Raw genomic sequence first — 18,362 nt, 5'->3', positions numbered from 1 at the left:
TCTTTCTTTTTTTTTTTTTTTTTTTTTTAAATAGCTACCTATATCCTTGTGCCACAAATGTGACTTTTCCCCCCCTGGATTTCTGAAGTGAATGAGAAAATGCAAAAGGAGGAAAGAAATTAATGGAGACCTCTCATTAGTATTGTCAGCTCCTTGTTTTTTATTAAGGACCCAATTCTGCAGTCATTACACTGAGTAGCAATTATGTAAATTGTCATGCTGACCACAGCTGGGCTACCAAAACAAGTAAGATTTACTCAGTGCACGAGTACCAGAATTGGCCTTATGAGGAAGCATTGTCTAGCAGTTAGACAGGGCTATGAATCAGGAGACCAGGTCAGACCAGGAGTCAAGGTTCTGTTCTCAGCCTTCCCAGGACTCACTGTGTAACTTTGGGCAGCCAGAACTTATTTGTAAATCAGATTCCTTATCTGTAAAATGGGGATAATAATAGTTCTGTACCTTGGAAGGATGTTGAGGGATAATTACTGAGTGTTAAGCACTTTGAGATCATCAAATGACGGGCACTATAGAAGGGCAAAAATATTATACAGTTTGTAGACCATTTTGCTTAAAAAATTAATCAGTATTTTTCATTGTCCCCCCTTTCTCTTTGCTGGTGGTGTATAGATGTGAATGAATGTGAAGAAAAACTTTGTGAGCAAACCTGTGTCAATTCACCAGGGAGTTACACCTGTCACTGTGATGGCAAAGGGAGAGTTAAGCTTTCCCAGGACATGAACACTTGTGAGGTATCTTATCTCTCATTTCAGTAACTGAAAAATGAAAAGCTTTGAAATAATTATGCTTGGATTAAATAACTCAGAGGGGAGAGTCCAACAGTCTAGGCTTACTTGAGCTGGGTAGTAGATACCATAAGAGGCCAGTGTCCTGTCTCCTCCACCTCTGTAGGAAAGGGGTCTTGTTAGGGTGATGAGAGAATAGCTTATGCAAGTCTTATCTTCCCAGGATCCCATTGGCTAAGCATCTGTTGCCCCAGAGGATGGCAGTGGAAGCACTGTGTGTCCTCTACTTAGCTGTAATTTATATCTGTCTGCATAAGCTTTTCTGAATTAGGTCCACTGAGGATGGTGTAGAAATTTAATGGCATGATCTAAGTTATAGAGTAGTACTTTCACTTTTTGTTGCGTGCCACGATCCCTTTATGATTTTTTTCCCTTTGGCTGAGACAGGAAGGAGTCTCTGATACTTGGTGTGAATGCAAAAAGCATCCATTAGCAAGTTTTTTATAGTGGACTTTTTTCTGAGGATGTGGGATTACAATGGAAATTGTTCTTTAATGTCTAAAATTTTTTTTTTTTTTTTTTGCTATAGAAAAATATGCCCTCAGGGGAAGCAAGGGGAAATGAACTTTAAGCGTCCTCATTACTAAAATTACAGTACTGTAGTCTTAGAACTTATCAACAGTTGTTTCATAATTGATACCCTGATCAACAACTATATCCATGTCATGAGTGTTTGAGATTAGAAAATAGCAAAGGAAATTCCATTTGATTGTCGTCTTCTTTCGTTAATGTATGAGCAAATAATTAGTCTACAAATATGTTTTGATTATAGGATATTATACCTTGTGTGTCTTTTGCTGTTGCGAAAAGTGTTAAATCTCTATACCTGGGGAGAATGTTCAGTGGTACGCCTATTATCAGACTACGCTTTAAAAGGAAACAGCCCACAAGGTGAGAGTGCTTTTAGAACTGCAGCTGAACATTGCGTCCCTTCAGTACATGTATGGAATTAAAAAGCCACTTGGAACTAAAATTATTATTATTAATTTGTTTGTATGTATTATGATACACTTGGGAACACTGATCAAGGATCACACCCCAATTATGTGAGGCACTGTACAGACAAGTAACCAAGAAGGGAGTCCTTGCTCCAGAGAATCTGATGATCTCTGAAATATGTCAGTGTGTTCTCTACTACTGTTTTCATAATAATATATCCTCCATCTAGTTTAGTCTTAGAATTGAGTTAAAAGCTAATACTTTTTAATACTTGGTTCTTAACTGTCTGAACTGATGCTCTCTGTATGGAAAGCACACAGTGGTTTTTGAATTCTGCATAACTGATTTGTTTCTTGACACCCATGTGGTCAGACTTGTGGCTGAATTCGACTTTAGAACCTTTGATCCTGAAGGTATCCTTTTCTTTGCTGGAGGCCATCAAGACAGCACGTGGATAGTCTTAGCTTTGCGCAACGGACGGTTAGAATTGCAGTTGAAGTACAATGGAATAGGCCGTGTGACCAGCAGTGGGCCAGTTATCAACCATGGCATGTGGCAAACAGTGAGTATAAGCTGCTTGTTTCATGGATGTTATTGTCCCATTGTTTGATTCTTGGTCTGCATCTAAAATGCACTTAGGCTTTTTGCTTTCTTTGTATTTTGAAAGGATATTGTTTGGACATAGCCTCATGTTTAACGTGCTGTTATATTTTATATTTAAAGGTGGAAATGAAACTATTGGGGTTTTTTAAATCTGGTGTTCCAGGACTCAGCGTAAATACAGCACTTTAGGGCACATTCTTTATCTAGACAGAGCATTACTTGCAATCTGTGATTGCAGACACAGTACAGAATATGCACAGCCTTCTTTCCATTTTTCACTACAATAGCGTGGTGGGGGTGAATGGGGGCTTTATGTCACTTCTCATTTTAAGTTACTTTTAAAAAAAGAAAATAAACTTGGGTGTAAGAACAACATTTCAACTATAGAATTCAAGTGTAGCAATAAGCCGAACCCTGGAGTAGGGGGCCCATGGAGAGATGTGCATGGCCTGAGTCAGAGCTCTAGGAGGCATTGTGCCTGTGGCAGGAATGATACCTCCAAAGGCACTAGAGAAGCTTTGCTGCCACACCTCCTTGAAGAGGATGCAGTATATCCTCAAACCACATGGCACATATGGCTGAGTTGGCAGAGTTGGAGTTATGCCATCTTTCCTTCTTCCCTGCTCCTGTGCACAATCCTCAGGCTGAGTCATCCTCTAGAGTAAATTGGAGCAGCCTCTGTGGCTTCGGGGCCCAACTGTAGAACTAGCTTTGCGATAGCAGAGGACTACCTCAGCTGGTGTGTGTGTGGTGGTGATAGTGGTGGGGAGTAGGGGGTGGAATCTTCAGCTGGCTCTGAAAAGCAGCTTTAAGTCACCTTTGTACCACTGGAGCAGCACAAGATATGTCTGAGCTCTACGACTTTGTCCTTTTTAAACTACGAAGAATGCTTATTTAAATACAAAATGGTCTGTTTCCTCCATAAATATATGGGGGAGCCTTTTTAAAAAACATTTTGATGTCTGCTTACTTATCTGCATAATAATGTAATTCCCAAGAATATTGCAAGAAGATGCAGTCTGTTTTGGAGTTGGTGTGAGTTCATATTCTTCACAATCACAGAAATGTCTTCTAACTTCTGGTGATGTTGGAAATTTCATATTCTTGGGCATTATTATATGTGACCAAATCAACAAGAAAGGTTGCAATATGGATTTGTGAAATGTTTGTCATTTTATGTATTCATCTTCTCTCTTATTCCTTTTCCCTTTAATTTTCATTCATTTGTTTTTCCTGTTGGGCCCTTTGACCTTAAATCTGTTAAGTTACTTGTTTCTTAGAGACTGGGTGGGTAAAAATTCCTGGTTAATTTTAGTACTCCAAAGTCAAGGATATTAATATTTGTGGAGGAAGAGGGGCAGATTTGAAATTACAAAATATTATTTATAAATGTCCATTCAGATTTCATGTGTTTACGAGAAATTGGGTGGAGGATTTTTTACCCCTAAAGAATAGTTAGAAAAACCATACCCTGTAGTGTATTCATATTAACCAATAGACATTTGGTAATACTTCCAGCACATCAAATAACGTCTCATTCAGTTCTCTTACTCTCACTGAAACAAATAATTTTCTATCTCCAAGACAACAGTGGTGGAGATTCAGTGAAGCTGTAGATAATATGTGCGACATGCAGTAGCTTCATATTTATGAGCTTCTTCAAGCCAGGTCCTGCAAAACTAAAGATTTATCCCCATAATTTGAAATTCTGTACTGCATGCAGTGATGTCTCTAATTGGGTGTATGGAGTGGTGGGATGGCCTACTGGTTAAACTTGTGATGGAAAATGTGTTTTTTATTTATTTTAAAAAAAAGTGTAACTGATACTGCTAAGGCTGGTGTGTTAGTCACAGCAGCTGCAATAAACCAGTTAAACTGTTTAACTTGGGAACATAACAGGCATATAAGCAACAGACCTCACGGTGTGGTAATGTGAACTTTCACAAATCGGTGTAGGAGGAAAAGTCTGGAAGAGATTTTCTTTCTAAGTGTTGGGTAATGGAGCTAGGTGAGTGAAGAATGTAGAGTCTTGTTTCGGCTATGTTCGTTTGCTGTTGCACTAAGGCGGTGGTAGGAAGGGGAATTATCAATGTAATTATTCTGTAATTAACATAATTGCCATTCCCCTGCCAACAGACTGTTGAGCACTCCTATCCCCATGTTTTCCCCCAGAAACTATTCTTCTTAGTCACTGCTTTTCTTGTTGAGGTCTACATGCCCACAGTGCACTGCAGGGATCACTGTGGTGTCTGGTATTACTAATATCTCTGTTACAGACCTGGAAGTGGAGGCAAACAGCATCTGAAATGAAATTTGCAAATACTACTAAACTGGTAGATTTGTAATAACCAGTGAGGAACGTGAATGCCAAGGAACTTGGATCTACTAGAAATATGGGGAAAAAATAACAAATTGAGGTGCAATGCAAGTTAGTTTTTCCACAGATGTATAATAGTAATCCAGAACATAGAAAGCCAACAGGAGGGAGAAATGTGGAAAACAGGAATGCCAGCAGCTGACAGTTGGAAACTGCGTAGGCTTTAGATCTTGCCACTACATGGAAAAGTCTGTGTAAGGACTCCATGGCATTTCCCCTCTGTATTCTGCCCTGGGTCTGGGTTTCCTCAGTTCCTCTGCCAAAGAAGCTTCCCTGCCCCCAAGATCTGCCAGGTCTCAGTCCAGGGATTGGCTAGATTAAGGCCATCACTATGGAGGCCCTGCATGTCCACACTAACACTGGAAGCTGTCTTGCTCTCCACAAGTCTGGCATTGAGTCTTTAACCCCTCATTCCACAAGTGCTCCTGGAATCCCCACAAAGGGTGGGATGGAATAAGGGACCAATCAGTAAACTTTCAAAAGTACCTAAGGCGCTGATCTTCAAAGGTATTTAGGCACCTAACTTCAATGGGAATTAGCGGTCTAAACACCTTTGAAGATCTGGGCCTATGTGACTGAGGCCTAAATGCCAGTTGCAGAAGTGATTTAGGTGCTTAGGAGCCAAACTCTAATGGGATTTAGGTTCCTAAGTGCCTGAATCAGTTTTGAAAATGAGATTTAGCGCCTCCTCCCCACTACCATTATGGCCAATAGCACAGTGGTTAGAGCACTCATCTGGGATGTGGGAGACCTGTTTTCAGATTCTTGCTCTGCCTGATTTGAAGCGGGGGCTTGAATTTGGGTCTCCCATATCCCAAGTGAGTGTCTGAACAATGGGGCGATTGGGTATTCTGGGTGGGGTTCTTTCAATCTCTCCTTTTGGAGCTGTTCCACTCTGTATAAATAATTAAATATTTAGTGCGCCAAAACATCCCCTCACCTTAAAACTTACCTCCTTAAAACTCTCCTCTGCTCTGATGCCTACAGAAATCTTGATGAGCAAAAACATCACAGGAAAGGAAAGGTTTAAGAAGGGCAGCTGAAGCTAGGCAAATTAAGACTTGAAATAAGGCATACATTTTTAATGGTGAGTAATTAACCGTTGGAACAATTTACCGAGGTTTGTGGTGGATACGCCATCACTGATCATTTTTAAATTCGGATTGGATGTCCTAGATCTGCTCTGAGAATTATTTTGGGGAAGTTCTAGGGCCTGTGCTATCTAGGAGGTCAGCCTAGATGATCAGGACGGTCCATTCTGGCCTTGGAATTGATGAATAATGAATAGCATGCTAATGTGCACTGCTGATACCACAACCTATCATGCCAATCAACATTATCTCATTGTTTCCTTGTACTGTCCCCATCTCTCTGTTTCCATCTGTTGTCTCTTGTCTTGTAATTAGAATGCAATTTCTCTGGGGTACGGACCACCTTTCGGTTCTGTGTTTGTACAGTGCCTGGCACAGTGGTGTTGTGGTCTGTGACTGGGGTTTCTAGATACTACCATTTTACAAACAATAGTGATGGTTAGGGTACTCAACCTGGGTTCAAGTCCCTTGCTCCAAATCAGGTGGGAATTTGAAAATGGGTCACCCACATTCTAGATGATTGGCCTTCTGGGTATTCTGACACAATCCCCTGCCCCCAAAATTCCTGATATGGTTGCCCCGGCTGCCTTTTGCCAGACCCAATCCAGTAAGTGTACTTTGAGAACCCCTACTGGATCGGTGCCTTTTACAGAGATAGGCAGGGAATCCTGAGTTTGACAATCCCATCAGGGCTTAGGTATGAGCGAGGGTATTGAGCAGCACAGTGACGTCAGGGCTTAGGCAGTTTTGTGCATGCCAGCAGTGGGAACTTAGGCACCATGGGGGACTTTACAGGGAGAAACTTAGGCACCTAGGGAATTTAGGCACCTCCAGAATTAGGTGGCAGGTCAGCGGGAGTTTTGAGGATCTAACTGGTGCTTAGAAGTTGGGTCTTAGGCTCCTAAAATGGCAGTTGGGCACCTACATTTCCTTGTGTATCTAGCCTTTAGGCAATTCTGAAAATTTTACCCTAAGCATCAAGTTTGACACACCTGTATTTGTCAGAACCACAGGGTCAGATCCCAGTGGGATCAACTCAGCCCTTCAACCTTCTGAAAGAGGGGGGTGTGGATATGGGTGTGTCAGAGAGACATCTAGATGAGAATTTAAAGTGAGATGACTGAGGTCGTTTCTGTTCTGAGTACATGTTAAAAATCCCTTGCCACTTCTCAAAGGAATAGCATTTTCCCTAGTTTTCTTGGCCACAGTTTTCCCCAGTCCCCATTTTTGTTGTGTGTGTGGCATGTCAGTTTTGTGCTTGACTGCCTCCCTTTCTCCCTGGAGGTGGCTACATTTCAATGGTACTTTATGTATGTGGGCCCTGATTCTGCAGTGAGATGCATGCAGGCAAATCCTTGTGCCTACCTGGTGCCCCACTGAAGTCAGTTGGGTTTTGCCTGGACACAAGGATCTGCCTGGACATATATCAGTGGAGGATCAGAGCCATAGTTTGTAAAGCTCCTTTTGGAATGAAAAGCACTGTATAAATATACAACTCTTTAAATACTTTCTCAGATATGAAACCTTTCTTCTTTTGTTCTTTATTAAGCTGTCACTGCTCCAAGATGGGACCCATTTCTGTCCTGAAAGCATCTGTGTTATTCATTAATTACAGGTCCAATAAGAAATCATCCCTTATCTGTCCTTTCAGCTTTTCTTTTCATATATGGCTGTAATAGGAGGAGGATAATAAATAACTTGTTATTGCAGTTAGACTGTTACATCTCCAAAACACTGTATAAACATTAAATGATTGATCCACTCATATTATAGACTGTGTTCTCTGCCTTTTGCAATGTTGGTTTCAACTTGAAACATACGTGGGTTTTCTTCTATTTGTTATAAAACAGGTGTGTAGAATCTACTGTTCTTCTTTGAGTGGTGTTCCTGTGGGTGCTCCACTCTAGGTGTCGGTGCATCCCTGCGCTGGAGATGGGAGATTTCTCGCAGCAGTACTTGGTTGGGGGAAGGGCGCACGCAGGAGTCATCTCGTGCACCTGTTGGCACCTCCTGTAGCGTGTGCTCCCCCGACCGTGCCTCAGTTCCTTCTCAACCGTCCTCGGCTGCAGACGGAGGTCCGTGGCAGTGCTCTCTTTGATACTTTCTGGGAGAAAAAAAAAAGTTACAAGTTACATAGGAACTTCTTTTTAGTCTATGCTTAGTTACATTGTTTCGTTAGTCTTAGAATATCAGGGTGGGAAGGGACCTCAGGAGGTCATCTAGTCCAACCCCCTGCTCAAAGCAGGACCAATCCCCAATTTTTGCCCCAGATCCCTAATGGCCCCCTCAAGGATTGAACTCACAACCCTGGGTTTAGCAGACCAATGCTCAAACCACTATAGTTTCCTTAGTTCCTCTTAGGGGTTTTTCTTCCAAAAAAACCCAAACAAACAAACGGAAAAGAGAAGAAAGAAGAAGACTTTTTCTCTCCTTAACTCCCTGTTTGGGAACAGTTTCTACAGTTTACCGTTACAATTAACTCCCACCCTTATCTCTCGAGAGGCGGGAGAGGCTTAACTGCAGCCATGCCGGGCTTATCAGGATTTAGAAAGTGTGACTCCTGCCGTGAACCGATGCCGGTGACGGCCACACCTCCTGCATTCCCTGTCCGGGAGAAACTCATATCTCCCAGAACTGCATACATTGCACCAACTTAACAACAAGGGCAAGATGTGACAGGGATCTCCACTTGAAAATGCTTTTGCTGGAGAAATCCCTCCAACCTCCGCAAGAGACATCCTCTGGGGAGTCTCATAAACCGAGATCCCTGAGCTCTGATAAGGCTCCGACTTCCAAAACTGTCAGGAAGCGAGCTTCGACCTCTCCAGCAAGGGTCTTTCAGAAAAAGGGAGCTTCCCCAGCGAGGTCGTTACCCTCAGTGCTCCGCTCATCCAGAGTTCAGAGTAACAGCCGTGTTAGTCTGTATTCGCAAAAAGAAAAGGAGTACTTGTGGCACCTTAGAGACTAACCAGTTTATTTGAGCATAAGCTTTCGTGAGCTACAGCTCACTTCTACACTTTCCACAGTATGCATCTGATGAAGATCTTTTTATATACACACAAAGCATGAAAAAATACCTCCTCCCACCCAACTCTCCTGCTGGTAATAGCTTATCTAAAGTGATCACTCTCCTTACAATGAGTATGATAATCAAGTTGGGCCATTTCCAGCACAAATCCAGGGTTTAACAAGAACGTCTGAGGGGGTGGGGGTAGGAAAAAACAAGGGGAAATAGGTTACCTTGCATAATGACTTAGCCATTCCCAGGCTCTATTCAAGCCTAACTTAATTGTATCCAATTTGCAAATGAATTCCAATTCAACAGTTTCTCGCTGGAGTCTGGATTTGAAGTTTTTTTGTTGTAATATAGCAACTTTCATGTCTGTAATCGCGTGACCAGAGAGATTGAAGTGTTCTCCGACTGGTTTATGAATGTTATAATTCTTGACATCTGATTTGTGTCCATTTATTCTTTTACGTAGAGACTGTCCAGTTTGCCCAATGTACCTGGCAGAGGGGCATTGCTGGCACATGATGGCATATATCACATTGGTGGTAAAAAACTTCAAATCCAGACTCCAGCGAGAAACTGTTGAATTGGAATTCATTTGCAAATTGGATACAGTTAACTTAGGCTTGAATAGAGACTGGGAATGGCTAAGTCATTATGCAAGGTAACCTATTTCCCCTTGTTTTTTCCTACCCAGCCCCCCTCCTCAGACGTTCTTGTTAAACCCTGGATTTGTGCTGGAAATGGCCCACCTTGATTATCATACACATTGTAAGGAGAGTGGTCACTTTAGTTAAGCTATTACCAGCAGGAGAGTGGGGTGGGGGGAGAGAAAACCTTTTGTAGTGGTAAACACCCATTTTTTCATGCTTTGTGTGTGTATAAAAGATCTTCTATACTTTCCACAGTATGCATCCGATGAAGTGAGCTGTAGCTCACGAAAGCTTATGCTCAGATAAATTGGTTAGTCTCTAAGGTGCCACAAGTACTCCTTTTCTTTTTACTCATCCAGAGTGAGCATTTACGAGGCACCGGGCTCCTCCAGCACCATCCCTCAGCGGACCCCTGCTGAGCCCCAACGCACAGCACCGAAGTTGAGACGTCAAATCTCATCCAAGGCACCGAGTACCCCAGTACAGAGCGCGGTACAGACAGCGGCACTGCGATCAATGCTGCCTCCACCAGCACCGGCCCAAGACTTGCTGCCGCCTAACAAGCCGAATCGGGCACTGGTCAGTGCTCCAATGGTCGACCGCAACCCCAAGGCGGGACCAGTGCAACTCCTGCGTCCTGCTGACATAGCAGTTTCTTCGGCACCGCAGTCACCACTGCTCGGCACCGAACACTCCTCGAGCTATATAGTGCGGCACCATCTCCTGCACCAATCTCCATGCATAATGGTGAGGAAGGAGACATGCAGGACAACCGCTTCTCCTCTCAACGTTCATCCCCATCACAGATGAGACCTACATGGAACACTGTGAAGCCTAAGCTTCATCCCTCTGAGCATTCACAGCCCTGATATGTACAGCACTGGCCTTACCCATTACCCCCTTAAACCATGCAATGGCCACCTTACCCCATGCAATGGTGTCCTTGGCCCACATACCAGAACCCCTATTCTGGTCCCCCTTCCCCAGCAACAAGAGGTTCCACAGTACACCCATCCTTACCACACAGAGAAATCTCTGACCCCCCCGAGACAGAGATGGAAGAGGAAGAGATACTATCGCAGGCAGACCTGGATGATTCACCACCTGCCCCACACTCATCTTCTGCACCAGACAAAGCAGTGAAGCCATCTACCCCTACAACACCAGATGACTTGAAACAGTTCCAAGAACTCTTCAAAAGAGTAGCAAACAGCCAAGAAATTGCCTTACATGAGGTGCAGGAGAAACAACATAAGTTAAAAATCTTACAACAAGTATCATCGACCAAGATCGCCCTCCCCATGGATGAGGCTGTAATGGAGCCTGCAGAGGTAATCTGGCAAACACTGGCATCGGCACCACCCACCGCAAAAGGGCTGACAGAAAATACTTCGTTCCAGCGAAAGGCATGGAATTTTTGTTTTCACACCCTCAAGCCTGCTCTCTGGTAGTAGAAGCTGCTAATCAGCACAGTAAACTGCCTCATTTCCGCTCCTCACTGCAAGATAAAGAACACAAGAGACTGGACGTCTTTGGGTGGAAAGTTTACTCGTCAGCCACACTTCTGCTTAGAGTTGCCAACTATTCTGCCCTACTAGCAAATTATGACTACTGTAGTAAAATACAAGAGCTCGTGGAGGACCTCCCTGAGCATAAACATCCTCAACTCAATGCCATTATCAATGAGGGTCAGTTAATAGTCCACACAGCGCTGCAAGCCTCAATAGATGTAGCGGGGACAGCTGCCCAAACAACTGCAACAGCTGCGGTTATGAGAAGAACATCATGGTTGCAGGCTTCGGGAATTCCTAAAGAACTACAGCTAAAAGTGGAGGACCTCCTCTTCGATAGGGATAAACTATTCTTGTCTCAAACCTCCATACCAAACCTCCTCCATACCATGAAGGCCTCCCGTGCAATGCTGTGTACACTAGGCATACACCCACCGCCTGACAAATGCCCTCGCTTTTAACCATACCAGAGGTCACGAAACACCTTGTTTAACCGCCAACAACCACGATACTTCACTCAGAACAGACCCACACAACGGGCTTAGAGACAACGAGCTCCACAGAACCAGGCCTCGTCCACCCGTCCATCTGCATCTAAGCCACAATTTTGAAGTCTTGGTCGAGGGTATGCACGACCTCCCCACACCTCTAACGCCAACAGATACCCCATCCCACAATTTTGGTCACCGCTTACGCCCATTTTACCATGCCTGGGCTGCGATAACCACAGATCAATGGGTTTTGGAGATCATATAATCTGGTTACACCATTCCTTTCACAGCCATCCCCCTACCTTCTCCCCTTCCCCGTCCCTCTTCAGGGATTCTTCTCACGTGCACCTTCTGCAACGGGAAGTAGACCACCTCCTGCTGCTGGGTGCTGTAGAACCAGTGCCACATCAATACCTAGGGAGGGGTTTTTATTCCAAATATTTCCTGACAGAGAAGAAAGGAGGGGGATGGAGACCAATCTTAGATCTCCGAAAACTCAACAGGTTCGTACACAACCACAGGTTCAAAATGGTCACTCTGGCCACAATAATCCCAGTGCTAGATGGCAGGGACTGGTTTGCAGCCCTCAACCTCCAAGATGCATACTTCCGTATTACGATACATCCTGCCCACAGACGGTTCCTGAGGTTCACAGTAGGACCCAACCACAGCCAATACAGGGTCCTTCCCTTCAGACTGTCTACTGCTCCCCGTGTAGTCCCAAAAACGCTCGCGGTAGTAGCAGCACATTTATGATGCAAAGGAGTCATCATCTTCCCCTGTTTGGATGATTGCCTTCTCAAGGGTACCAACCGACAAGAAGCGGCGGGCATGCTGAGGACAACAGTAGACCTGTTTCACCAGCTAGGTCTACAGATGAACGAAAAGAAATCCACTCTGGAACCAACCCAGCGATTGGAGTTTATCGGAGCCGACCTAGCCTCCATACAAGCCAAGGCAATATTGCCAAACCACAGATTCACTACATTGACCAGTGTTATTTCCACGGTGACCATCAGCTCACAAACTTCAGTGAGGACATGCCTTCAGATTCTGGGACATATGGCAGCTACGACTTTTGTAGTAAAGTATGCCAGACTCCATATGTGCTGTCTGCAGCACTGGTTAAGCACGGTCTATGCACCCAGCAAACACACTCTCAACAGATGTGCGACACTACCACCAAGGGTTATCCTCTCCCTACAATGGTGGACACAGCCAGGGAATGTATGCTCCAGGATTCCCTTTCAACAAGGCTCCCCATCAGTGACTATTACAACAGGTGCCTCCCTGATAGGTTGGGGCACCCACTTGGGTCACCACAATCTACAAGGTAAGTGGTCTGTAGTGGAAACCTGACTACATATGAATTTTCTGGAACTCTGCACGGTACACAATGCATGCTGACACTTCCTCCCACTCATACGAGAAACCTAAATCTCTATTCTCACAGACAATGTGGCGTGCATGTTTTACATCAGTCGCCAAGGAGGAGCCAGGTCTCACTCGCTATGTGTAGAAGCCATGAATTTATGGAACTTTTGCATCCGCAACAATATAAACATCACAGCATCATACCTACCAGGGTGCCAAAACACTACAGCCGACAGCCTCAGCAGGCACTTCTCACAGGAACACGAGTGGGAAATCCACGACAGTGTTCGTGACACAATATTCCAAAAATGGGGTCACCCAGTAATCGACCTTTTTGCTTCAGCGACAAATCACAAATGTCCACATTTTGCTCCAGGGCAGGACTGGCACCGGGATCGCTAGGAGATGCCTTCCTCATCCCGTGGAATGCATCACTCATGTACGCCTTCCCGCCGATACCACTGATGCCATGGGTCATCCGCAAGATACAACTCGACAGAGCATACATCATTCTCATTGTTCCCACATGGCCCAGACAGACTTGCTTTCCGTACTTCTCACATCTAGCAGTCTGTGCCCCACAACAGCTGCCTTTCTGGATGGACCTCCTGTCCCAGAACAAGGGCCGGATGCTTCATCCAGACCCAGCAAAACTCCATCTCAAAGCATGGCTCCTCTCTAGTTCCAACATGGGGAATTGAACTGTTTGGAGAAAGTAAAACAGGTATTACTAAATAGCCTCTATCTATGATCCTAGACTACCTAGGGGTTAGCCATAAGCTCTATTAAAGTACACCTCGCTACCACTACGGCCCTCCATGAACAGATAGAAGGGGCTTCAATATTCACTCACCCGATTACACGGCACTTTCTAGCAGGTATACAGAACATGTGCCCAGAAGTACGACAACTTGCACCACCATGGGATCTCAATCTTGTGCTCAAATGTCTCACAAGACCACCCTTCGAGCCTCTAGCAACCTGCTCGCTCCTTCATATGTCAGTGAAGGTTGCATTTCTAGTGGCAATCATGTCTGCTAGACATGTCAGTGAAATAGGAGCATTGATGGCTGAACCACCATATGCTGTATTTACCAAAGACAAAATCATGTTACGTCCTAACCCCAAATTCTTGCCCAAAGTGGCTACAAATTTTCATGTTAACCAAACCATACACTTACCTGCCGTCTGTCCCAAGCCACATAATGACTCTCGAGAAACAACGTTGCACTTGCTAGATGTCAGACTGGTCGTAGCCTTTTACTTGGACAGAACTAAACCATACCGCAAGTCACCAAGACTATTTGTCTTTACAGCAGAGCGCTCCAAGAGCTCTACAATATCAACCCAGAGACTCTCCAAATGGGTCTCTACCTGTATTCAAACTTGCTACTACCTGCATCACAAAGAACCCCCCGTGGGCATCAGATCCCACTCATCGTGAGCCATGGTGACATCATTTGCATTCTGGAACAATGTCCCCTTAATAGACATTTGTAAAGCTGCAGCCTGGACGTTAGAGCATGCTTTTGCGAAGCATTACTCTATCACCCAAGGCCATGTCTCAGACTTTGTAATTGGCCTTACAGGGCTCTCATCACACACTTATACATAACTCTGAACCCCTACCGCCCCTGGTGGGGTACTGCTCTACAAGCACCTAGAGTGGAGCACCCACAGGGACACCACTCAAAGAAGAAGTTACTCACCTTGTACAGTAACGATGGTTCTTCGAGATGTGTCCCTCTGTGGGTGCTCCACCACCCACCCTCCTCCCCTCTACTTCGGAGTTCACACAACCGAGCTCTGCGGTGGAGAAGGAACGGAGGGACGGTCGGGGGAGCATGCGCAACAGGAGGTACCAACGGCTGCACGAGATGACTCCTGCGCGCACCCTTTCCCCGACCGAGAACTGCTGCGAGAAATCTCTGGCGCAGGGATGCACCGACACCTAGAGTGGAGCACCCACATGGACACACATCTCGAAGAACCATCGTTACTGCACCAGGTGAGTAACTTCTTCTTATGACAGCACAAGTTATCAAGTGGTTTTTTTGTTTTTTTGTTTTTAATCAAAAGACAACATAAAATTGTAAAAAGTTAATGAAGTGGGCTTGGCACAATAATTATTTTCTTAGCTTGAGGATTTTATTAATTGTGGCTGTGCTTTGTGACTTTGCAGATACTAAACCTCTCTATCTCTGAATATTCTTATTTACAATTTTATTTCTTCAGATCTCTGTTGAAGAACTGGAGAGAAGTTTGTTTATAAAGGTCAACAAGGATGCAGTTATGAAAATAGCTGTTGCAGGAGATCTGTTTACTTCGGACAAAGGACTGTATCAGCTGAACTTAACAGTGGGAGGCATTCCTTTTAAAACTAAAGACCTTATTCAACCCGTGAGTGCTGCTCTTAATCTTCAATCACATTGGTACACAGAGTGTAGTGGGCTTGACTTTTAGCTTCACTTACAAGAGACTAACTTTATAGACCCCAGTGGAGTAAGTCCTGATTTACGCCCGGCTAAGTGAGAGACAAATCAGGCCCAGTGTGTTTTTGAGGCTGGGAGCAGTGTAGGGGGAACTTTCCTTCCGTACACCGGCAGAGTGCTTAATGTTGAAGTATGTATCATGCCAAGCTTTTATTTCTGCTAACTTTTTAGCATTTATTTTTAGTAGTGAGCCCCAGACATGGTAGCACGGGCGGTTTCTCACCCTATAAATGGCTTTTTGCTGGCTTGTATGTGGTTTTGGGGTTGTTTTTTTTTGCCCCCCATGCTCCATCTTCATGAAAGTCAGTTACAGCTAAGAAACCAATTCCTTTTTTTTTTTTCTAATTAAGATACTTCTATAGGAATGAAAGTCAAGACGCTCCTTGGAGATGTTTGAGACTTGGGGCTATTTTTGGAAGCTTTTAAATTAATGTAGCCAGAATTTCCATGGACGCCAACAGTGTAAGGAGGTTTATATGAGTTATTGTTCAAACAGCTGCTGTTCTACCTCTCTTTTGACTGACTTTCCACCTTGAACAATGGGGCTGGGTTTTATTTGTTTTTAAATAAGGTGACAACCCTGTGGCCTCAAGACTGGAAATATAGCAAACTAAGGATATGTCGTTCAGGGTGATTGCCACTCTGAATGTGTTTCAACTAGAGGTGTGGTCTGAACATGGGCCTGGGAGCCAGAAACCCCTGGGTTTTTATTCTGTATCTGACACTTACCCTCTCTCTGTCTATATATATCTTCTTACTATATGTTCCATTCTATGCATCAGATGAAGTGGGCTGTAGCTCACGAAAGCTTATGCTCAAATAAATTTGTTAGTCTCTAAGGTGCACAAGTACTCCTGTTCTTTTTGCAGATACAGACTAACATGGCTGCTACTCTGAAACCAACCATTACTAATCTAGCAGCTTCAAGGGAGCCTTTGGTCTACTTGCTTTCTCCCATTTTAATGCTAGAGTTCAAAATATAAATAAAAGTTGGAATTAACAAGGTGTGTGTGTAGGGTTGCACCCAACTTCTGGCTCTTTGCCATACATCTTTTACATCTCTGTCTGGTCACAGTGCATACCACTTGGTTGTTTCTCATTTCACACATTGTGTGACGTGAGCTTTTTATGGTGAAATGTGTTATAATTCATTACATATAAATGTCCTCTGTTTGTAAAGAGTTTCACATGGATTTATACATGGCAAATCTCGAGGGGATTCTTAGAAATAAATGGCACTAAAGATGTACAGCATGTAGAAGTGGGTAACACAGTTACAAAAGCAAATTTAGTCCCTGCATGAGCCATACCCCGTGGAGCATTACTGACTTCAGTGGATATCTGCATGGGCACAGAGCATAGGTGCTGACTTTCTAATTTCCCTGGCGCAGCTTGACCCCCTCTCCGTCTCAGGACCCACTCCACCCCTTTCCCCCAGGCCGCACCCTCACCCCGCCTCTTCCCGTCCCAGCTCCATCCCTGTTCCACATCCGCTTTGCCCTCACTCTGCCTCCTCCCCCCAGCACCTCCTGCGCATGGCTCAACAGCCCTGGAGCACCGACAGAGTCGGTGCCAATGGCACAGAGGTCTGCACGTATGGATGTTATTGCAGGATTGGGGCTTGAGTCTGTTCTGGTGTGATTGCATGTTGGTAAATGTGGTGAGATTTTCCCCACACCATTATATAGTTTGATCTTGTGGGACCCTCTGTGCCCATAGTCCTCTCTCCGTTTAACACACAATAGCAACTAAAGGTAAGATTATTTCTCTGTCTTACAAGATAAATCCTCGGCTGGATGGTTGCATGCGGGCATGGAACTGGTTGAATGGTGAAGATACTACTATCCAAGAAACAATAAAGCTGAATGACAAGATGCAGTGCTTCTCGGTGGCAGGACGAGGATCATTCTATCCTGGCAGTGGTTTTGCTATATTTAATTTCAATTATAGTAAGTGCTTTTTTTTTATCATTGTCATAGTATGTTGTCCATACCTATGTATTCAAATAGAACAGAAATAACAATTGTAAAAGTGCATGTATTCCTGACTTCTCAGGTAAGCCTTTGTTTTTTTTTAAAGATACATACACACATGCTCTGAAATGATTTAAATGGGTAGGGAGAAGTCATCATGTGTACTAAAATAATAAAGCAGTTGGAATGAGCTCTTTCCCAATTAAGAAAGCTAGCAGCTGTAGTGAGAAGCTGAATTTGGGATTCATGAAAAGGAAGATCTAATAATGCTGGCTAGAACCCAACATTATACGGGCAACTCTCATTAGGTTCCCTCTGTGTGGTTTTGACAATGCATTTATCTCTGATGTGTGTGTACCCTTCTCCTCTGCTATTGCAACTCTGACTTTTCTTAAGACACTGTCAGTCATAGTACTGTATATTAAATTTATGACTTAGGCTATGTACACACTACAGGTTACATTGGTATAAGTTACGTCGCTCAGGGGTCTGAATAAGTCCCTCCCTTTCTCCGAGTGACATAAGTTACATCAATCTAAGCGCTGATGTGAACAGTGTTATGTCGGCAGGAGAGCTTCTCCCACCAACATAGTTACCTCTGCTTGCGGAGGCTGGAGTGATTAAGTCGACAGGAGAGCTCTTTTCCGTCAGCTTAGAGCATCTGCACTACCAGTGCTGCATCGGTGCAGCTGCACCGCTGTAAACTCTGTAGTGTAGCCATGGCATTAGATAGAAGTTCACTGTTGCCTAAAATGAAATGTCCATACTGAATTTCACTTGTGATTTAAGTTGATATTTATTAGATTCAGATCAGTCATGGTAACTATATCAATGATATAGCGAGGACATCAACACAGGCTATGTGAAATTGGCCTGGATTTAGTTCCAACCCTCTCTTAATCATAATAATTTAGGAATTAGAAGGATGGCTTTGCCTTTGTTTCAGATTCTTCCATTTATATCTGTCCACAGAAGAACTAAAATAGACCATTGACATTGGTAAAAGTTTTAAATGCTGACAGGCCTGATTACAAGTTCTCCT

General features: G+C 44.0%; 1 protein-coding gene across 3 annotated transcripts in view; it reads left to right on the top strand.

Annotated features, from left to right (window-relative positions):
• Positions 1-18,362, top strand: part of GAS6 (growth arrest specific 6) — an 81,624-nt gene that overhangs the window by 41,723 nt on the left and 21,539 nt on the right. For all 3 annotated transcript variants that reach the window (XM_037897332.2, XM_037897339.2, XM_037897345.2), the window contains 5 exons: positions 631-752; positions 1,579-1,697; positions 2,118-2,307; positions 15,091-15,255; positions 17,128-17,296. In XM_037897332.2, the coding sequence (XP_037753260.1) occupies positions 631-752; positions 1,579-1,697; positions 2,118-2,307; positions 15,091-15,255; positions 17,128-17,296 (765 nt within the window). The remainder of the gene's footprint in view (positions 1-630; positions 753-1,578; positions 1,698-2,117; positions 2,308-15,090; positions 15,256-17,127; positions 17,297-18,362) is intronic.

This window comes from Chelonia mydas, chromosome 1 (genome assembly GCF_015237465.2).
Source record: "Chelonia mydas isolate rCheMyd1 chromosome 1, rCheMyd1.pri.v2, whole genome shotgun sequence".
Classification (NCBI taxonomy): domain Eukaryota; kingdom Metazoa; phylum Chordata; order Testudines; family Cheloniidae; genus Chelonia; species Chelonia mydas.
Note: the sequence above shows the minus strand (reverse complement) of the source record. Positions and strands in the feature narration are given on the sequence as shown.